We start from the raw sequence: 23,641 nt of genomic DNA on the forward strand, positions 1-23,641 counted from the left end.
ATTCATGTCCATTGAGTCAGTGATGCCATCCAACCGTCTCATCCTCTGTCGCCCCCTTCTTCTCCTGCCCTCAACCTTTCCTAGCGTCAGGGTCTTTTCCAGTGAGTCGGCTCCTCACATCAGGTGGCCAAAGTATTGGAACTTTAGCATCAGTCCTTCCAATGAATATTCAGTGTTGATTTCCTCTAATATTGACTGGTTTATTCTCCTTGCAGTCCAAGGGACTCTCAAGAGTCTTCTCCAGCACCACAATTCGAAAGCATCAGTTCATCAGCACTCAGCCTTCTTTATAGCCTAGTTCTCACATCCATACATAACTATAAGGAAAAAACATAGATTTGACTGTATGGACCTTTGTTGGCCAAGTGATGTCTCTGCTTTTTAATACACCATCTAGGTTTGTCGTAGCTTTCCCTCCATGGAATAGGCAGAACCCTTATTATAAAGGGTTTGGAGACTGTGTTTGACATTGAGGCAGCAAAGAGCTACTGAAGAAAGCAGTTTTGTGGAAACTCCCCCTGGGAGAGTGAGAGGATGTGCTCAGCGTGAGCACAGCTGGAATAAGGAGATGCAGAGGAGACTAAGGCGATGCTCCAGATTAGGGGGAAGTCATAGAAAGGGGAGGAAGGAAGCAGGGAGGGTCTTGGGAGAGATGGAGGAGCAAGAATGATGGAGCTGATGGGAGACAAGGAGAAAGTACACGGACTCTGATCTCCATCCTAAGAGATGAAATAACCCTCTGCCTTCTAGGGAGATGGGAGTGGGACGTGGAGAATGTCCGGAGGGAAGATTGTGTCTTCCGCTTGGACACAGGGTGTTGACTTGCATTGAAGAGTCTGCAATAGTTTTGTGGCTACTTTGAAGATTTGTCTAAAATCAATAGGTAAAAATAATTATCAGTGTAAGTTCAGCAAACGCCCCTGGTGTCAAGCTAAGAGCAGGAGGTGGAGCAGAGGTGGGAAAGACAGTGCCGTTGCTCTCAGGGGTTTACATTCAGCAAACAGTGAACAAGCAGGCAAATGATGTAATTGCAGTAGTGACGGACGGTGTAATTCAGTGAAAGCCGGGTGCTCAGAAAGAGCGTAGTAGAGGCCCCAGCTTTTAATGGATGATCCAAGACATCATCTCTGAGGACATGACTTTTAAGCTGAAGCCTGAAGAAAGCCAAGCACAGCCAGGGAAGGGGTGACTGGCTCCAGGTGGACATAACAACAGGACTAAAGCCCGGTGACAAGCGAGAGGTTAGCAATAGAGAAATAGAGAAAGGTATTATTCTTAATATAAGGTGGGACAATGAGTCCAGGCAGGTTATAAGGAAAATTGACAATTAAAATGAGAGAGGCAGGTGGCTTTGCTAAGTTTGGAGTTTATTCCCTAATAGGCATCTTAATAAAATTACTTGTCCAGAGCTCCAAGGCAACAGTAACCAAAAAATGCATCTGAATGTTGTGTGACTTGGTACCTTCATTATAATCAAGCTGAAATCAGTTGCCTTGCTGGGGGTGGGGGGTGGGGGGGGGGGGGGGGGGGGGGGGGTCGGGAATTGACTAATTGACATGATGTGAAGGTCTTTGAAGAATCTCATTTAATATCACCAGGTTAATCAGCAGACTAATAAAACAAGTTTTAGTTAAATAGTTACAAGAAAACAATTCTTCTGTGCTCTGGTGTCAATTCTTTTGTTGTCAAGGGAAAAAAAAAAGGAGGGCAAATTTTAGAGGTTTTGCTGTTTGAATAAGCATCACTTTTACCCACTTGAAAAATATGACACATTATTGTTACTGAATTTGTGTCATCTCACTGTTTTTCTGTGAGATCGGAGGACTTTGAATTTGAGCCACTTTTATTAACTGCTGTGCTGTCAAGAAAGGCTTTAGCATCTTAGCTCCCCGGGAGAGGGGCCCAGTAATGGATGGATAATGAGTGACTCTGCGGGTTTGGTACCTTGTGAACAAGAAAGGCATTCTGCCTCCGCTGAACAGCAGGTGTGATCTGTGACCTCGGGTTGCCCGTTATATAAGCAGTGACTTACTCTGCTGTTAAAGGATGCCCATGTTTTTCAGATAGTAGCACAGTACTGTCTTGAGAGTATATGACAGGGTTAAAGGTCAAGGCTAATTATTTTAATGTCATCAGTTTTTATTTTAACTTGTTAAATAGTAGAGAAGACAGGATTAGTTCAAGAAGCCTTGGCATTAAGGCTTATCCTTCCCTCTTATTCTTCTTGAGACTCCCCTGATAATGTCTGGAGATGAGGAAGCCAGCCTGAGACCTTCTCAGAGGCGTGTTTATGTGGGGTTGATTCAGGCTAACGCCTGCTGGGAGAAACACTGAGGCACTATAGCGATTGCAGCTATTCATCAATATCAGCCCAATCATCACAGCTTTCATTTTCTCCTCTTTGTAAATTTCTTTGATTTTTTTTTTACCACAAATATGTTCAAGACCCCCGCTGTCTTATAGAATCTGCACTTGCTTCTGGTTGGTCCAGATGCTTCTGGTTGGACCAGTCCCCATGGAAGCCCACTCATGGGGCTTCCCTGTTTTGTTCATTCATGTCTGCTTCCTTAGGTCTTCATTACCTTGGCCTCTTAAAGTTTGATTATTTGAAATATGACACTGCCCTTCAGGTTCATCAGTAACCTACTAAGCCTTGATGTTGATCAAGCTTTCCCCTTCCCCTTGCTGGGACAGCCAGTCCTCATCTACCTGCTATAAATGCTAGGAGCTGGAGGTACAGAAGCGATGTCCAGATGGAGCATCCTATCTGTAGCGGGGCCGAGTGCAGAAAACAGCCAAACCCAGCAGGATTGAGTGTAGTCATGCAGGTCTATAGAGAGTGGCTTAACACAAGATTGTTTTTGTTTAGTTGCTAAGTCATATCCAACCCTTCGTGACCCCACGGACACCAGGCTTCCCTGTCCCTTCCCTATCTCCTGGAGTTGGCTCAGGCTCATGCCCACTGAAAACTCTGACTTCTCATTACTAAGAAAACTGAAGTGCAGATATCATGAAAACACTCATAACCACTTCTCCAGCCACACATTCTGCTTCTCACACTGACCCCACCAGTCTAACTGATTGCCCCATGGTTCCTGAAATGAACCATGGGTTTCCCTCATGGCTCAGCTGGTAAAGAATCCACCTGCAATGCGGGAGATCTGGGTTCGATCCCTGGCTTGGGAAGATTCCCTGGAGAAAGGAATGGCTACCCACTCCAGTATTCTGGCCTGGAGAATTCCATGGACTGTATAGTCCACGGGGTTGCAAAGAGTTGGACACGCCTGAGCCACTTTCACTTTCCTGAAACGAGGTGGATGTTTCTTAGTGTCACACCTTAGCCCAGCCATTCAGATTCTGAAAGGCTCATGTCCTCTTGACAGTTTTCTAGAACCTACCTGTCCTTAAAAGCTGCAGTAAGATCTGTGTCTTCACAGAGGCTCGCCAATGTACCTTAATCCTTGGTAATCACTCCCTTCTGCAAAATCCCTCAGGACCCATTGTCTGCACCACTCCTATGAAGTTTAATGTGCATTTTTTTGGTCTTATTCTGTGTGCCCTATCAGAAATCAAGGCACAAGGCTGTCATAATTATTGTTGCTGTTTTTCATGTCGGATTCTTTATAGCCACATGGACTGTAGCCTGCCAGGCTCCTCTGTCCTCCACCGTCTCCCGGAGTTTGCTCAGGTTCATATCCAGTGAGTCGGTGATGCCATCCAACCAGCTCATCCTCTGCCACCCTTCTCCTTCCGCCTCCAATCTTTCCTGGCATCAGCGTCTTTTCCAATGAGATGCTTGTTTTATATTTAAAAATAAAATGAAAATTAATAAAATCAAGGCACAGCCTGTCGAGACAGTCCATATAAATAATAGGCCAAGGGAAGGCATGTTTTATCAAATAACTACAGTATTTAATGGAGAATTAAAATAAAAGGAGCAGCCAGCACGCATACAAATTATTGTTCCTGGGATTCAGTTAATTCCTTCTTCATTTGCCCTATAAAGAGGAAAAGAAATGTTGAAATAATTGGCCACAGTTTTTCCAGGAAAAAAGACTCAAATAGTGCTTTCTTGCATCCTGAAAGCAGCATGTGGTTCCATTCAATCACGTCGGTATTATTAATCACATTTGTTACGGGGGCGATGGTTCAAAGGGATTAACCAGAGTTGCTGAGGGCACGTGAAGCCCCGAGACCCTTATAGAAATCGAGGCCAAGTTAACTTAGAGTGAGTTGGTCTATTCTGTTCCCTTTAATACTGCTCAGAATTACAAACTCCCATCTAATCTGCCACTTCAATTCCATTCAAATTAACAAAATCTAATTCATTTGAATAGGATTCAAAGTGATTTGATTCAACTCAATCAAATTCTGCTCAGTGGAATCAGTCCTTGATTGAAATCTATTAAGTTCAATTCAATAAAATAAATTTAAATATTATGCAGTGAAATTAATTTTTAATTGATTAGCATTTCAGTTCAGGTCCATCTTGATCTGAACTTCAATTCTCCATTTCTAAATTTGGTCCCTATTCAAATTAATAAAATACAGTAAAATCTGATGTAATTCTGAAAGATGCAACGTGAAGCTAATCAGCTTCATTCATTTCTATTCAGCCCTAATCAAATGAGTTTAGTGACATTCAATCACAGAGAGATAAAATGTTCACCTTTAATGCCAAATTGAATGTTTATATTATAACTTCAAAATTATAAGTTTCCCAACTTCACATCACTGTCTGCAGTATGAACTCCACAGGACATTTCTGGATTCATTCTTTGTTTTGTCTTTTTCTTAACACAGAACAACTTAGAACTAGATGGTTGAGAATCAAAAAATAACATTGTTATCTGGTTTAGCAAAGTGATTTCACCAAAGTTATAGGTGACTAATTGATAGGCTCTTGTGCCTATGAAAATGCCAAGATGCATGATTTTTTATTTTATTTTTAAAGCTCTTACTCTAAATAGTAAAATAAAGGCATTCAGACTCAGGATTGTGGTTATGAAATTGCAAAAAAAAAAAAAGGTAAAAGGGGGGATTATAGTGACTGAATTATTCAGAGAAAAAATAATTGTAAATTTTAAATGGAGGTGTTGCTGTGATCAGTACTATTATGACTTCATCAGATTGAAGCTAGAAAACAGGTCCTGGACTGGTGCGCCAAGGGGACAATTATTCTGTGACCTGAAGCCTCTCTGTCATTTCCCCAGGTCAATGTGTGGATAAAGATAAGGATCACCAGGACATTAGTGACAGGGTCTCAGGATTTTCCACTGAGATTCTCATTCTGTAAGCCAGGAAATCTGTATGGTTCACAAGAGCCTGAGATGAATCTTATTTTAGCTCAGTTGAAAACCCTTCCCTATACCAATTTCTCACTAGAGGGAAAAATCTCAGAAGCAGTCATTCCATGACATCCCCTCCAAGCCCTCTCTTTATCTGAGGATCCTGAGACGGGCTGCCTTGATCCAGTGCCTGGAAGTGATTGCAGTAAGGACCAATTTCACATGGTGAAGAAGAGAGGCTTCCTCCATTTAAGCCCCAGAACTCAGAACTAGTGGCCTGTTCCTCCTTCCAGTGCTGGGGTCAAGGACAGCTGTCAGCATCATCTTTAGGGCTCTGCAACCCTTGGGCTGTGCACACCTCTTACTGAAGGAGAAAGGGATTCTGGCCTGCTCGATCTTTCAAGTTACAACTATCAGATTATTTGGAGAGCTCTGTAGTAGCAGCTATAACACCTCCAAATTTCCTCTCTGCTCCAAGCCTAATCTGGAGCTTAGGGTAAGGACTCTTTTATCTTCCTTCTTCTCTAGGTCATTTGCATTGGGAGGAAGGTTCTCACAAATACCAAAATGTTTTGCACCTACAGTCTAGAATTATACCAATTAAGGTTGTCTTTACTTGAGAAAATGGGCTTCCCTGGTGGCTGAGAGGTTAAAGCATCTGCCTGCAATGTGGGAGACCCGGGTTTGATCCCTGAATCAGGAAGACCCCCTGGAGAAGGAAATGGCAACCCACTCCAGTATTCTTGCCTGGAGAATCCCATGGACGGAGGAGCCTGGTAGTCTACAGTCCACGGGGTCTCAAAGAGTCGGACATGACTGAGCGATTTCATTCTACTTGAGAAGGCTTTCTTATCTCTCCTAGCTATTCTTTGGAACTCTGCATTCAGATGGGTACCTCTTTCCCTTTCTCCTTTGCCTTTTGCTTCTCCTCTTCTCTCAGCTATTTGTAAGGCTTTCTCAGACAACCATTTTGCCTTTTTGCATTTCTTTTTCTTGGGGATGGTCTTGATCCCTGCCTCCTTCCTATACAGTGTTATGAATCTCCATCAATAGTTCTTCAGGCACTCTATCAGATCTAATCCCTTGACTCTATTTATCACTTTCACTGTATAAGGGATTTGATTTAGATCATACCTAAATGGCCTAGTGGTTTTCCCTATGTTCTTCAAGATAAGTCTGAATTTGGCAATAAGGAGTTCATGATCTGAGCCAGAGTCAGCGCCCAGTCTTGTTTTTTGCTGACTATATACATCTTCTCTATTTTGGCTGCAAAGAATATAATCAATCTGATTTCTGTATTGACCAACTGGTGATGTCCATGTGTAGAGTCTTCTCTTGTGTTGTTGGAAGAGGGTGTTTGCTATGACCAGTGCATTGTCTTGGCAAAACTCTGTTAGCCTTTGCCCTGCTTCATTTTTGTACTCCAAGGCCAAACCTGCCTGTCATTCCAGGTTATCTCTTAACTTGCTACTTTTGCATTCCAATACCCTATGATGAAAAGGACTTTTTTTTTTTCTTTTTGTATTAATTGTAGAAGGTCTTGTAGGTCATCATAGAACCGTTCAACTTCAGCTTATTCAGCACCAGTGGTTGGGACATAGTCTTGGATTACTATGATTACTTAATAAGCATATTGTCACCATGGATTATCGTAGTCTGATTCGAGTGTTCAGTTGAAATTTGTTGATCAAGTATAGGAAAAAATGACTGGGTTGTGCTGCGGTAAGAATGGAAGTGTATTGGGAGGTTTTTCAGAGTATGAGTCTCTTTAGAATGAGATCTTGCACCATAAGGGTATTCAAACAGCCAAAATAATCCAGGTAGTTTGAGCCCAGGGCGCACAGTAAAGGAGCTGCCAGCAGGGGATGCTAAGCAGAGCTCTGTTTCCTCTGCTAAACAGCCCCCTGTGATTCTTTAATGTACTTTGTAGATAAGCAGATAGTAGGAGATAAAATAAGGCTAGGTTTCATCAAGCTCCAAATAGGCTTTTAAGTTTTCATTTTGGAAAAATAAACCTTTCTGGTATTGTTTTTAACATTCTGTGGGAATGGATGGAATGGAGCTAATTAAATGTCCAGTGACGGTGCTGGGTCTTATCGTAGCTATGTATACTGTTTCTGTGAGTAGATTATCAGGTTATTCTGCGTGACTCCGGGGTTCTAAAGAATGCGCTGAAAGTCACAGGTACGCGCCACAGTTGTATCAAGCGGTCCCCATGCATTTGCCCTTGTGTTTCTGAAACAACTTGTTATTGGAGAAAATAACAGAGATCTATTGGCTTTAAATTTGAGGAAAACAAGTTGCCTCTTCTCTTTCTCTCTTCTTCAGTCATCCAACCCGTAATGAATCCTCAACATAATAAAATTTGGTCTTCAGTGAGTACAAAGTGCCCTGATCACATTTAATTCACTCCATATCTTGCTGTCTTAATACAATATCTCTCACTTTCATAATTTAGCTTCTAGTTAACCTCAAATATGGTTTATCAGTACATAATCTTGTTGCAAGGATTACTCCTACTCAATGTAGTTAGCAAAAATCTTCATATAGCAAGGTCAGAGAAATTCTTGAACTCTTAGCACCGGGTAATTAAATTGTTTCTTTTCTCACCACTTCTTACTCTTGTCTTTTAAAAAGTCTTTCCTTTTTTATCGCCTTTAACTTCTTTCCCCCAAAGCCAATTAACAGGTAAATAATGATCTGTAAAGCAAAAAGTAGCATTTCGTTAGCCTAGCACTGAAATAAGGCAGTTCTTTGCTCAACACAAGTTGAACCATTCTCTTCTCACTGAATATAAAATATATGCCAAATTAATAAATTATAATGATTTGACTTAACCAAATTAGCCAGTGCTAATAACAAAGGATACAACTTGATTTTTCTCTGGAATGTGTTGTTCTTGTTGGCATTCATCTGTTCCGGGGATATGTGAAAACAGCTAAGTAAAACATTTTGTACTGCACTTAACTTATTTTCCTAGGAAGGAGAACAGAATAACATTGATTTTGCACCACCCTAACTGGGAACATTAGCTATGTAAGACAAAAGTGACTTGAGTAAAAGGTAGGGGGTGGGGCGAAAGAGCTGGGAAATTGAACTCCTCTCCCTGATCACTCGTGTGCTCCTTGCACAGAACACGAGAAGCATGATCACTGCTGATCGTGTTCTTGGCTTGCATCCTGATGTCTATCGAGAGTCCCTCCCTGCAGGACCTGAGGCCTGCCATGTGAGGTTGGTTCAGAGCCTGGGTCCCATGCAGAGCATGGGGCTCCTGCTAGGACACCCAGGGCCCAGACACCTTGACAGTGTGACTCCCTCTCCTGGGCTTCCTGATACTCCCTGTAGGTGTGGTGGGAACCAGCTAGGTCTTTCTCTGCTTCCCCTAGAGAGCATTTCTCAAAGTTCCATGCTAAAGGAGCTAGCTGATGATAATGGTTGCTCCCTCGACTGACGTTGTCCTGATTTCATAAAGAATCCGGAGCCACACAGCTTCTCTGGTTCACGCAATTTATCATCACTCTCTGTGACAAGAATATGACTGTGGTAGGTTTTTTCTACTGGTGCCTGGAAGGAACGATTGGAAATTGAACTGATGTTCTGAGATAGACATTCTTTCACTGCCTATTTGATGTACAGGCAGGACAAGGATGTTTCCTGCCGGGTAACCCATTGACTTCAGTTCTTCAGGTGTTCTGATTGTTTCTTCCCCTCCACCATGTAGGTTAGTATCCCCTAATTTCCAAAAGCACTGAGAGCAGGTGAAATTTCTTCTAAGAGAAAGAATTCAGCATTAGGTAAGCTGGAAAAGGTGCAGTGTGATGACGAGAGGGGATAATCAGTCTAGGTCATGTTCTGCACTTTCAGTGACAGATTGAGGCCTGCAAGGCCCCAGGGTCCTTTGCAATGTCAGCATGGCACCATCTACCTTTGTCCACTTCCTATAACACGGCCAGGGATGGACTCACCAGAAACCTAACACATCTTACTAACCCAGTGACCTGGCTCAGGTTATATTGTTTCCATAAATGCAATTTTGAAGCATTATTTTTTTAAACTCTTGACTGCATCAAAAGAAAAGAAGAGTAGTTTATTATCGGCCAAAGTTCCAATATTAAAAAAATTAGGAATTGGGTATGATCCTCTGCTCTGATGGAAAGAGAAGGGAAAAGCAAGACAGTTCAGTTCAGTTCAGTTCAGTCGCTCATTTCAGTCGTGTCCGACTCTTTGTGACCCCATGAACCGCAGCACGCCAGGCCTCCCTGTCCATCACCAACTCCTGGAGTTTACTCAAACTCATGTCCATCAAGTCAGTGATGCCACCCAGCCATCTCATCCTCTGTCGTCCCCTTCTCCTCCTGCCCCCAATCCCTCCCAGCATCAGGGTCTTTTCCAATGAGTCAACTCTTCGCATGAGGTGGCCAAAGCATTGGAGTTTCAGCTTCAGCATCAGTCCTTCCAATGAACACTCAGGACTGATCTCCTTCAGAATGGACTGGTTGGGTCTCCTTGCAATCCAAGGGACTCTCAAGAGTCTTCTCCAACTCCACAGTTCAAAAGCATCAATTCTTCAGCTCTTAGCTTTCTTTATAGTCCAACTCTCACATCCATACATGACCACTGGAAAAACGAAAGCCTTGACTAGATGGACCTTTGTTGACAAAGTAATGTCTCTGCTTTTGAATATGCTGTCTAGGTTGGTCATAACTTTCCTTCCAAGGAGTAAGCATCTTTTAATTTCTTGGCTGCAATCATCATTTGCAGTGATTTTGGAGCCCAGAAAAATAAAGTCAGCCACTGTTTCCACTGTTTCCCCATCTATTTGCCATGAAGTGATGGGACCAGATGCCGTGATCTTAGTTTTCTGAATCTTGAGCTTTAAGCCAACTTTTTCACTCTCCTCTTTCACTTTCATCAAGAGGCTTTTAGCTCCTCTTCACTTTCTGCCATAAGGGTGGTGTCATCTGCATATCTGAGGTTATTGATATTTCTCCCGACAATCTTGATTCCAGCTTGTGCTTCCTCCAGCCCAGTGTTTCTCATGATGTACTCTGCATAGAAGTTAAATAAGCAGGGTGACAATATACAGCCTTGATGTTCTCCTTTTATATTTTGGAACCAGTCTGTTGTTCCATGTCTAGTTCTAACTGTCACTTCCTGACCTGCATACAGGTTTCTCAAGAGGTAGGTCAGGTGGTCTGGTATTCCCATCTCTTTCAGAATTTCCCACAGTTTATTGTGATCCACACAGTCAAAGGCTTTGGCATAGTCAGTAAAGCAGAAATAGATGTTTTTACGGAAGTAAGACAGCTTGGCTGTAAAAAGAAAACTCAGCCCCCTAGACACTGGGACAGGACCCAGCAGGATGGGAGGCAGGGTTTCAGAATGGAAGAGCTGACTTCTTCTCCCTTCAGAGCATGGTGCTGAAACCACCCTGTCCACTACTGGCCAGATCAAGTCTAATGTATTTCTTAAAATCAAGGACCAAAAATGATCTGGCAAAGGGAAAAATAGTTAACTTTTCCAAATTAAATCAGTGCAACTGGAAAATCTGGAAATTTGTATGGAGTTAGAGAATACCTGAATAACTCTTTTCCAAGTTCAGAGATTTTACTCCATTCATTGCAACAAGCCTGAACTCTCAGTACAGTTTTATAACTTTAAATCACCTACCTCTAAATTTAAAAAAGCAAACATGAAGAACTATTGGCATCTCTGAGAAGACGGAGCAGCAGTTTTTACATGGTTCCAATATGGCTCTTTCTTCCTTTATTGTGTCACTTGCTTAGGTGCCGTTGACTGTTCAGGGGTCCCAGCCTCTGGGATCCAGTGTCAGATTTCTGTCATTATGTACTATGGGCTTCCCTAGTAGCTCAGACAGTAAAGCATCCACCTACAATGCAGGAGACCCAGGTTTGACCCCTGGATCTGGAAGATCCCCTGGAGAGGGAAATGGCAACCCACTCTAGTATCCTTGCCTGGACAATCCCATGCACAGAGGAGCCTGGCAGGCTACAGTCCATGGGATTGCAAAGAGTCGGACTCGACTGAACAACTAACACACATGTAGTCATAGCAGAAATAAAGTACGCAAGAAATGTAATGCACTTTTGTCATCCCCAAAGCATCCCCCTCCAACCCCGATCCGTGGAAAGGTCATTTTCCATGAAACCAGTTCCTGGCACCAGAAATTTGGGGCACCTCTGGTTTAGATGATAGCTTACAGAGTACGAAATGTTTTATTTCTAAGCACAAGCACATGCACAGATGTGTGCTTGAGACAAGTGTGCTCCTGACATGCTGAGAGGGCGGTGAGTGATTAGAATGGGATTTTAGCTGCACACATCGAGATTTTAACTGCTGAGTGCAAGTTTACTGGCCGCACGGCCTCCACCAGATTCTGTTCAGTCCCCAGCCTCCTGCAAGGGCAGCTTTCTCTTTCCTTCCCTTCTCTGCCTGCTGCTGCCTAGCCACTTCTTCCCATCATTCCCCTGAAACCCCTCTCAACAAACACCGTCTAGCTGTCAAATTAAAAGGGAAAGTTAAAACCTTCATCTTAATGAACTCCACTATGAAATCTGATGATGCCGACCACACCGCTCTTCTGGAAACTCTTTGCTTGTTTCTCCTCCACCCTCTTGGACTGTCTTCTTTCTTGCTCTCCACCATAGCCAGCTCCTCCTCTTTTCTGCTCTCTAAATGCTGCTGGAATCCAAAAGATTCCAGTGACTTCTCTCCTGCTGCCAGTGATTTAGGCTGATGGCTCCTAAAAGGGGATTTTCAGCCCAGAGCATGCTCCTGAGACCCAGTCTCTGAGAGCCAGTTGCCCACTTCATGTATGAGGGTGTCATCCTTTCTTCTTCATTCTCTAGATTTCTCATCGTCTTCCCTGTGATCTACTGGATGGTGAAGCACATCACCATCCTCTTAGTCACCTGAGCCGGAAATTTGGGATTAACCCACACACCGTCTCCCCACCCAAGTCCCAATAGTCCCAAGCCAGTTGTACCTCCTTCATCGCTTTGCATGTTCTCTTCCTCTCCATTTTCACTGCGATCGTATTATTTCTCTTTGGTATTAACACAGAAGCATCACATCTGGCCTCCGTGACTCCATCCCCCGAAATCTGCCTTTCATCTCACTGCGGATCTTTACAAACACAAGCATGACCACGAACACGCCCTGCTTAAAATATCCAATGGTTTCCCATTAGTTTCAGAATGAAGTTCCGCTTTCTTAAAAAGGAGGACATCAACACTGAAAAGCAGGAATAAACCAACGCAAAATAGCTTATTTGGACAAAGTTTGTTGTGCTCTGGACCTCACCCACTGTCTGATGCGACCTACACCTCCTTCTCTCTCAGATTGATCTCTTCAGCCCTATTCCGCCATCAGTGAACATGTGTGCTCTGTATAGAACTTAACCATTCTTTCTCCTTTGCCTACCAGTCCTTGTCTTACTTACATCCTTATTCACCTGGGTAACCTAACCATCAAGACATAGCTCCAGTAGGTTACCTCTTCTAGGAAACTTCCTTTCCTGACTTCCTGTCCTCACCTACTCTCCATAATTAAATCTCACACTCAGTCTGTATCTTTTCCTCCATTTTCCTGCTGAGTTTCTTATGATGTTTGACACATAAAGGAAACGCAATAGGATGTATGACGAGTGAATGAATGGGTGAGTATTAGGCCAAATAATAAAGCGAAATAGGATGGTATAACGAGCATTGTTCAATGTCTTATGAGGAAAAGTGTCAAACTTCCAGTCTGGGAGCTGCTGTGCTGTGTAATTGAAAGACTCACTTAAGCTCTCTGTACCTGGGTTGCTTACTTATAAAATAAGATCATGCTAAGGCATGATGAACGTCCGCATTAGCTCTGCTAGTCCGTAATTCCATGACTGCGCTTCCGTAGAGGAGCGCAAGCGGCCGCGGACCCAGCTGTATGTTAGAGAACTGATGTGGGGCACACACACCCTCCTACGTTGTGGGTGGGCCCCATCTGGGCAGCCACTTTACAGAACTGGCTTCTTAACTCCTGAAGCTTGAATGTAAAATCTTTCAGAGGAAAAGGTGTTTATCCTGGTGGGAAAGCTTGAGCTTACCGTTCCCTCTGAAGTTTCTTATTACATTTCCCTCTTATTGAAATGCCCTGACTTCTAAGCGGGCTGAGTGGTGTTCAGGGTTTCAGCGAGCCGTGCGGCCCCTGGACTGGGGGGATATAACTGTGGCGTGGCGGTGACTGGGTGCAGGTCCCATCTGAGTGCGCTTTTCTCCTTTCTTGTAGATGGAAGCCCTTACACCTGGTGGGTTGGCAAAGCCAACGAGAAGCACTACTACTGGGGAGGCTCTGGGCCTGGAATTCAGAAATGTGCCTGCGGCATCGAGCGCAACTGCACGGACCCCAAATACTACTGCAACTGTGACGCGGATTACAAGCAGTGGTGAGTACGGGGGCCCAGCGTGCGAGCTCCCTTCCCAGCCTGCCTGGAGGCCAGACTAATTAGATGGGAGAGAAAGTGTGAAAAGTGCTGAAATAATAAGAGACTGGGTTAGAAAGGTTCGGGACTAACCCAGCTGACAAATGTCAGGAACGTTCTGAAAACTATAAAAGCCGAAAGAGGTCAGTGCTACAAGGGTATGCATTTAGAAATAGAAGAACACATAATTGATGTATTCATATTTTATTCAGAGAGGAAAATAATGAGGCATGTAGTAGACAGTGATTTGCATTATAAAATGTGCTTTGTGACAATACAGGGGGTGGCCGCGGGCAGGGAGCCGTGTGCAGGCGTGTGAGAGCACAGCGGCCTCTACGGTGAGTGCTCCCACCTCCCACAGTGTTTGCTTTGAGGAGCTGGATGAGAAAAAAAAAAAAAAAAAAAAAGACAGAGGTGGGAAAAGAAAGGGAAGATTGTGCTCTGCTCGCGTCTTCAGCAACAGTGCTTGCGGTCTGGTTTTCTTTCATGCCTTGAACTGTTTATAACTCTGATACAAATCAGTTCAAAGAAGATCTATTTGGGGTTTCTTTCATCCCTCTGCTGGCTTTTGTCCTGCTTCACAGCGAATGGCTGTGTCTGTGTCCGTAATAGATAAAGATAAATCAGCTGTCATTCTGTGGGGGAAAAGGCCCCAGAAGTTTTGAGTGGAAAATGTGAGCCTGAGTCCGGTTCTTCCCGTAAAGCTCACATCTTGCAACAGCTTCTGTTTCTGACATGGAAGAGGCGGCTGTGCTCCATCCCCGCCTCTGGGTGGCAGCAGAGAGCACAGCCCCCGAATTTCTTCCTGTGACTGATCACAGTTGCCTACAGTCGCCCCGGTTTTAATAGATGCTAACTACATAGAGGACAGTTTACAAGATAAGTTCATCCTACCAGTCAACTGAAAACTAGTTCTGCATGTAAAGTTGTATGCTTGTCAGGGTGGATGCCTACCTATTTTCCAAAAGCCATTTTTTCCTTTTAAGTAAATGATATTACAGAGGCTATACATTTCAGTGGCTTAGAATTTCCGTGCATGTGTATAAATAGCTGTCATTACTCTTTAACTGTGGTTTCTGGTCAAGAGGAAATAATGATATATTCACTCTTTGATTTTGTCTGAAAGCTGTGTCTCCAAGCACATGCACACACATTGACACACTATAGAAAGACTACAAGTCAGGAGAATGAAATCAGAAAGACCCCACCTTCGAAGGTGACTTTTCAGCCAGGCCTCGGTTCAGTCAGTCCTTCCCTCATATTTATATCACTGGAGCTCTTGTGCCAGGGAGTCTTCTAGGTTCCGGGAATAAAACAGAGACTGGCGGTGACAAGAACCCCTTCTCCGACCTATGTTCTTGTCACTTCTTACTAGTCGTGTGTTTGTAAGTAGGTTCTGAGGGTTCGCTCAGATTTGTTTGTCTGCCCAGCTTTGACTCACGGAGCCTTCGGGAAGCAGACTTTGGTGCAGCCTCCCAGACCAGAAGGGAGAGCGCTGTTCCCTGATGGTTCATTGTTCAAGCAGCCCACACTGTTCAATGGTTTTGTCCTGCCATGGAGGGGAGTTAAGATATTCACAAGGAAAAGGGAGATCTAGCGGGGGAATCCAAGGGAAATTGGGTTTTGTCAGATGTCATCCCAAGGGCTCGGGACACAGTGACTAACAGAGCATGCTCTTTGTCCTCAAGGACTCTGAAACTAGTTGGGGAAACACACACACACACAGACAACATAATACAACCAGCGCTCTGATGAAGACATTGCAGGGTCCGACAAAGCCAGTGCAAGGAAACTGAAGTCCAACTGAGGAGAGTGGAGAGGAGCCAGGACAGTCCTTGTGAGTCCGGGATGCTTGGAAGAGAGCTAAGAGTTTGCAGGGCATGCTCTCCCTTGCAAGACTGACTTGGAGGAGAGGCAGGAGTGAGGACAGCCGGTTTGAGGAGCCATCAGGGCCGAAGATCTGGGGTGTAACGTGGAGAAGAAAGGAGAAGGCTCAGCGAGGCTGAGCAGCTAGGCAGCAAACACCAGAGCTGCGTTCTTTTCAGTGGGTGGTAGGAGAGGGATTTACTGGCAGTGAGCCCTGTGGAGGTAACCTTGATGGCAAGGGTGGGAGAGGGGGGAAGAGATCCAGCGAAAGGAAGTCATGAGCGTTCCTGAAAGGCATTGAGGGCCAGACAGTGGAATCGGTGGAACATATGTGAGATATTCGAGAAGTGGCGCCTCCAGGACTTGATAGTTATGACTATGTGAGAAGAAAGAGAGGGGTCTGGGTAGGCTCCCCACTGGGCACCTGGAAATGGTTAAATTCCTTACCAGGTAAGGGAATAACAGTTCAGCGGGTAGATGATGCGTTCAGCTTTGAAAATATTAAGTTTGAAGCTCCAGCATAACACTGTGTCTAAACCCAGAGAGGCACCATTCCTGGGATCACTGGTAAGACATTCAGGCTTCAGAGCAATGCACTTCCAAGAACATACCTGAGTTCAAATCATCCATGAGAAGACACTCTAGACAGACCTGTTCAGCCTCACTCAGACACGTGCCTCTGCAAGCTCTTGATTAGATTGTAATTTTTCAGTTACTCAGGGACTTGCATACGGCTGATGTATTGTTTCCTTCGGGCTGAGTAGTACCTAAGATATCCTCACCCTTTTGCTCCTATTAAGATGGTCTAATGTCTCATAGTAGGTGCACTGTATCTTGAGCAAACTGAAAAGTAAAAGCAATATGTTTACAATAAATAGCTACTGGAATGGTCTTTCCTATTCGGTACAAGAACAAAAGCTTTTGGTGATGGCTTCTTGGGCTTTGAATTCACCAGCACCTGGAAATGCTGTGGATGCTTTCAGTATTTCAGAATGAATAGATTTAAAAGTTCCTGGAAGCAGAAAACTTTATATCCAGGTCCAGATCTGCCACTTTGAGGGGAGGCTTTTAGCCATTCTTACATTTAGGTTTGTGGTCTGTATAATAGAACTGAATCTTGACTGGTAGACTATTGTGAGAGTTAAATAGAATGTGGAATGGGAAAATATTCTAATATTCTGTGAACTGTATGGCGTGGATACGTAGCTGATTGCAGTTCTTAGTTATGTAATTCTCATTGCAGTTCTTACCAGTTCCAAATGAATCTTAGGAAATGAAAATGGTACCAGGGAAAGAGGTCCCTGTGCTTTCTCGACCTGCCATGCTGCAGGGCACGAAACGAATTCCACAATACTTTGAGGCAATGACACAGAGCAGGCTTTGCCAGAGGAACTTACAAACCAGAGAGCATGAAGACAAGAGAAAGCCTAGTCCGTTAACCCCATCGGCTCTCAGAGACATGATGAACCAGGCTCCTGTGCTGAGCACAGGGTTTCACAGAACTCCTGGCTTCTCCAGCCTCACAGGGCAAGAATGAGAGCAGCTTGTCAGTGGAGCCATCAGATTCTTAGGGCACCAGGAAGGCTGAGCACACAGCCAAGGGTTTACTGCATTGTCTGGGGGTCATGCTAGAAGAGGGAGGAAGCCAGAACCCAGGTAGGAAGTAGACTCCTGCAGCCTCCTCCCCCCCTCCACAATGGGGAGAACCAGGGAGCACTTCCAGCTGGCTCACTGTCCAGGCTACACAGAACGTGAGCTCCACGGTCACAGAGGACAGCCGAAAACTCAGGAAAAGCAGTCTGGTGCACACACCCATGTGAAATTCACACGTGTGAAACAACATCTGTAGTGATGTAAAAATAGAAGCTCCAATACTTTGGCCACCTGATGTGAAGAGCCGACTCACTGGAAAAGACCTGATGCTGGGAAAGATTGAAGGCAGGAGAAGGGGACGACAGAGGATCAGATGGTTGGATGGCATCACTGACTCAGTAGAATGAGTTTGAGCAAGCTCTGGGAGATAGTGAAGGACAGGGAAGCCTGGCGTGCTGCAGTCCATGGGGTCACAAAGAGTCAGACATGACTTGGTGACTGAACAACAAAAAATAATAAAAGGTTCTACTGAATCTCATGTTTTCAGGGTCTGTATCCATCTAAGAAAGTTGCTTCTACCAGTAATCTTACCTCAGCCAGACAAATCGTTTGATTAAACTGGACTGAGACCAAAGTGGGTACAAAGTTCTCCTTTGCCCTTTCCTCTGTGTGAGATCTAAGTCAGGGCGTTTCGCTTCTCTAAGTTTTCATATCTGCAAAATGTAGATAGTACTTCCCAATTGATGTCAAGTTCCTGGCAAAGTACTGTCATGAATGAACACTTAAAACTGCAGTAGGGAATGCTATTTTTATTACCTAAATGATGAATGGAACTCTAGCTGAAATCATTAAAAGCTGTCTTTTTTAAAATTGTATTGAAATATAGTTGATTTATAATGTCATGTTCATTTCTTCTGGACAGCAAAGTGATTCAGTTTCACAAAGTGACTCAGTTATACATATCTACATATCCATTTGTATATATATGTGTGTGTATTTATATATGTATGTGTGTGTGTATATATATATATATATACACACACACACACACACACACACACACACACACACACACACACACCCCTTCATCTCTCCTTCCCTTGCACCCATAAGTCTGTTCTCCAGGTCTGTAGTCTGTTTTTGTTTCATCAGTTCAGTCCAGTTCAGTCGCTCAGTCGTGTCCGACTCTTTGCGACCCCATGAATCGCAGCACACCAGGCCTCCCTGTCCATCACCAACTCCCAGAGTTCACTCAGACTCACGTCCATCGAGTCCGTGATGCCATCCAGCCATCTCATCCTCGGTCGTCCCCTTCTCCTCCTGCCCCCAATCCCTCCCAGCATCAGAGTCTTTTTCCAATGAGTCAACTCTTCTCATGAGGTGGCCAAAGTACTGGAGTTTCAGCTTCAGCATCATTCCTTCCAAAGAAATCCCAGGGTTGATCTCCTTCAGAATGGACTGGTTGGATCTCCTTGCAGTCCAAGGGACTCTCAAGAGTCTTCTCCAACACCACAGTTCAAAAGCATCAATTCCTCGGTGCTCAGCCTTCTTCACAGTCCAACTCTCACATCCATACATGACCACAGGAAAAACCATAGCCTTGACTAGATGGACCTTAGTCGGCAAAGTAGTGTCTCTGCTTTTGAATATACTATCTAGGTTGGTTATAACTTTTCTTCCAAGGAATAAGCGTCTTTTAATTTCATGGCTGCAGTCACCATCTGCAGTGATTCTGGAGCCCCAAAAAATAGTCTGACACTGTTTCCACTGTTTCCCCACCTATCTCCCATGAAGTGATGGGACCAGATGCCATGATCTTCGTTTCATAGATAGGTTGATTTGTCTCACATGTAGGTTCCACGTATAAATGTTATATGATATTTGTCTTTCTTTTCTGACTTACTTCGCTCCGTATGATCATCTCCAGGCCTATCCATACGGCTGCAAATGGCATCATTTCGTTCTTCTTTACGGATAAGTGATATTCCATTGTGAGTCTGCACTATGCCTTCTTTATCCATTCGTCTGTCTGTGGGCATTCAGATGGCTGCCATGTCTTAGCTATGGTAAACAGGGCTGCTGTGGACGTCGGGCTGCGTGTATCTTTTTTCATTTGAGTTTGGTATGGGTATATGTCCAGGAGTAGGGCTGATGGAATCAGTAAAAATTTCTTAAAGCACAGATGCATAAATTGGGGCCCAGGAAAATTTTACTTCCAATTACATTGGAAATAAGAAATGGAGAGAAGACTAACACTCAGATTTCCAAACTTCCACGCCAGTGTTTTTCTACAATATCATGATCTAGGAAGACGACTCATGTTGTTCTTATCTTTTTTAATGATGTATGAATTTAATGTTTTCACTAGTTATATGTAAGTTTTAAATTTAAAGCTTAAGCAGTAGACCACATATTATCTGTTCTTTTTTAAAGGACTCTAAAGCTTAGATTAAGCATTTATTCTTATTTACTAGAGTAAAACACACAAAAATGAAGCTGAGATAAATTAGATCGTAGCTCTGAGCCTACTTCTGTCTCACAGCAAAGTAGACAATGGGCTGCAAGAACTATAACCATCTCAATAATTGCCTGATTATCTATGCCTTGAGAAGTTTTGCACAGTTATTTTGGAGATTGGATGTAATTTAACATTTATGATTTACTATTCACAGCAATAGTAAATATTCCCACCTACAGTGCCAGAATCCTAATTAAGCGCGCCTGGTCTCAGCTAAGTGCCCACCACTGGGTAATTCCTGGCCTCAGACAGCCTGACTCAATGAGCTAATTCATCGTATCGGACACTAGTGACTCCAAAATGGAGCAGCAGGGAAGGCAGCCCATTCGCTGCTCCAATGCCCGTATCGCACTGTACTTGTAGAATTTCTGGATAAGGGTTTCCTGGCCAAGGTGAGCATAGACATGGGAACACAGTCTTTGTGGTACAACTAGTAATCAGTTCTCACCTCAATAGGCTTCCCTGGTGGCTCAGGCGGTAGAGAATCTGCCTGTGATGCAGGAGACCTGGATGCTACCATCCTGGGTCAGGATGATTGCCCTGGAGAAGGAAATAGCTAACCTCTCCAGTATTCTTGCCTGGAGAATTCCATGGTAGAAAGGCCAGTCACATACTAACTGGCCGTGCCCTATTCCATGGGCCCTGAAAGGAACTGATGTGTCTGTAGAACTTTTTCCTAGGCCAGAAATAACCCATGACAATGTTTATAGGCAGCAGAATCTCTTCATTTTTTCAAAGCCAGAAGCTTCACATACGATCGGCTCAGCTTATTATCCAATCATTAACAGCAAAATATTTGGAATGCTTTGAAGAGAAATCATTCTACATTTTTTCATCATTGATCATTTCATCTAATTTTCTCAGTAACATTTTTTCTGTGAAACATGTTCAGTTTTATTCAAAGTGAAATATTTGTATGTCATTCTCATCCCTCATGTTGTTCAACAATAACAATAATGAACATTTATTGAGTGCTAATTATACACCAGACACTGTTCCAAAGTGTTTAAATGTATCATGCCATTTAAACATCACATTGACCCAATGAGGAAAGGTGCTGTTTTTCCTCATTTTGCAAATGATGCAATTAAACCCCAGAGAGCTTAAATTACTTCCACAAGGTCACACAGTTAACAAGAGGGATAGCAGAGATTCAGACCCAGGGCAAGCAAATTCCAGACTCATGCTTAGATGTTAACTAGCAAGATATAAAGTCTATAGAAATTTTAACATTTGTACTATATACTGTATGCTTTCATTTCTTCCCATTTTTAAAACTGTGATAAAATATATGAAAAAATTTACTGTCTTACCAAAATTTTAAGTATAGTTCAGTGGTATTAAGTACATTCACTTTGTTGTACAACCAATGCCACAATCCATCCCCAGAGGTCTTTCCATCTTGGACAATCAAAACTCTCTATTCATTATAAAATAACTCCCCGTTCCTTCCTGCCCCAGCTGCTGGTAACCATCATTCTTCTTTCTGTCTCTATGAATCCCACTATTCTGGCACCTCGTGTGAATGGAATCATACAGCCTTATTTCACTTAGCATAATGTCCCCAAGGTTCTTTCGTGCTGTTGTTAAGGCACTCAGTGGTGTCCAGCTCCTTGAGACCTCATGGACTTGTAGCATGCCAGCCTTCCCTACCCTTCACCATCTCCCGCACCTTTCTCAAACTCATGTCCATTCAGTCAGTGATGCCATCCAACCATCTCATCCTCTGTCGTCCCCTTCTCCTCCTGCCTTCAGTCTTTCCCAGCAACAGGGTCTTTTCCAGTGAGTTGGCTCTTTGCATCAGGTAGCCCAAGTACCGGAGCTTCAGCTTCAGCAGCAGTCCTTCCAATGAATATTCAGGATTGATTGCCTTTAGGACTGACTGGTTGGATCTCCTTGCAGTCCAAGGGACTCTCAAGAGTCTTCTCCAAGACCACAGTTCAAAAGCATCAATTCTTTGGCACTCAGCTTTCTTTATGGTCCAACTCTCACATCCATACATGACTACTGTGTTGTTGCATGTATCAGGATCCCCTTTCTCTTTAAGTCTGAATACTATTTCTTTGTATGTGTATACCACATTCCATCTTTCATCAGTAGACACATGGTTTGCTGTTGCTTCTTAGCAGTTCTCAGTAATGCTGCCATGAGCATGAGCATATGATTTCAATTTTATTATCTACTTTTACTCATCTCTGTGCTGTTCTTTATTTGGTTTTTAGAAAATCTCATTTTGATTTTACTGTAAGAGTAATTTTATCATGAAAGTAGTGAAAGCGATGACAAAATAAATGTTTGAGGAGTATTTACCAGTGAAATGGAAAAGGAAATGGCATCCCACTCCAGTAGCATTGCCTGGAGAATCCCGTGGACAGAGGAGCCTCATGGGCTACAGTCCATGGGATCGCAAGAGTCAGACACGACTGAGCAACTAAACCTAACCTAACCTACCAGTGAAATAATAGATGTACACTCTCACTCAGGAGTATCCTCTCATTTAAACATCACATCTATCGTACAATATAGGTATTATCGTGTCTGACTCTTTATGACCTCATGGACTGGAGCCCGCCAGGCTTCTCTATCCATGGAATTCTCCAGACAACAATACTGGAGTGGGTAGCCATCCCCTTCTCCAGGGGATCTTCCCCACTCAGGGGTCGAACTTCAATCTCCTGCATTGCAAGCAGATTCGTTACCATCTGAGCCAAGAGAACAGTACAATTTTATCATAAATAAGTTCAAATTATTTTCTAAATGTAATCTGGTTTTGAGTCTTCTCTCTGTGGCTAGCTTAGTGACTCTGAACACGTTGCAAAAGCTCTCTGTGATCGTTTCCTTAGGAAAGAATTGAAGTGATAATACCTACATTGTATGATAGATCTGATGTTTAAAAGGGGACACTCCTAAGTGAGAGTGCACATCTGTATTTCACTGATAAATCCTCCCCAAATATTTGTCATTGTTTTGACTACGTCCCGTAAGCACACTCCCATCACACACTCAGAGTTCCGTCATGATGTCACTTCTGAGGAATGCTCTTCTGGCTCCTCAACAGGCCAAGACAGTAGTTAATACTCGAATGTGTACGTGCAGGTAAAATATTAAAATGAGTAGCTACTGATACATTTCCCTTTTAGATATATAAATGCAGATGCCCTTTTGATTGAATGAAAGCCATCTTAAAATTTAAAATGAAGAAAGAAAAAGAAAATGTTATTTGAATCCTTTTTAGCCTCACAGCATGCCTTTCAGTATCACAGCATTGCCAGAATGGACTGCAGAAAGGTTCTACAGCCCTGGGTATCTTACGCCTTATATTTGCTCTACTGAAGTTCACTGGCCAGATTTTCTGTACCGTAAAGATGCATCTGAACAGGATTTTCCTCAAAAAACCTAGCAGCTCAACTCGTTCAGAAGAGGAACTGCTTTCCAATATGTGGGTCAGGGCTAAGAGCCCAAGGGAAGGGCCTTTGCTGTTTCATTAGGAATCCACCTTGGGATATGAAACAGAAAGTATCAGCCAGGCTCATCCAGCACGTGCCAGAGAGCTCAAGGTACAACACGGCCTGTGAGTTAAAAGACCCCTTGGCATCGAGGCCAGGGAGATGTCTCTTTTAGTTTTCAGAAGAAGCATAAAAATGATATATTATATTCTGTCTCAGGGACATTTTGGTGCCACCTTGCTTGGCACAGCATAGAATTCTCCTGTCACCTCTTGGATTGTACCCTGACAGAAAGGTAATTGGGCGCCAGAGAAGATGTCAGCAGAGTGTCAATATGGTTTGACCAGTGCCCCTAAATAATATTGATGGCAGGAAAGGGAGAGGGATTAATCAGGTGTGAGCCTGTCAAATGCTCAGAGGGTGCCATGGGTTCCCGAAATAGATACAACTT

The 23,641-nt window shown here is 43.5% G+C and overlaps 1 protein-coding gene across 1 annotated transcript in view; it reads left to right on the forward strand.

The window, feature by feature from the left end:
* The window catches only part of CNTNAP2 (contactin associated protein 2), a 2,342,027-nt gene that overhangs the window by 1,826,766 nt on the left and 491,620 nt on the right, over positions 1 to 23,641 (forward strand). The window contains exon 15 of the mRNA XM_042248972.2: positions 13,575 to 13,731. Within this exon, the coding sequence (XP_042104906.1) occupies positions 13,575 to 13,731 (157 nt within the window). The remainder of the gene's footprint in view (positions 1 to 13,574; positions 13,732 to 23,641) is intronic.

This window comes from Ovis aries, chromosome 4 (genome assembly GCF_016772045.2).
Source record: "Ovis aries strain OAR_USU_Benz2616 breed Rambouillet chromosome 4, ARS-UI_Ramb_v3.0, whole genome shotgun sequence".
NCBI classification, from domain to species: domain Eukaryota; kingdom Metazoa; phylum Chordata; class Mammalia; order Artiodactyla; family Bovidae; genus Ovis; species Ovis aries.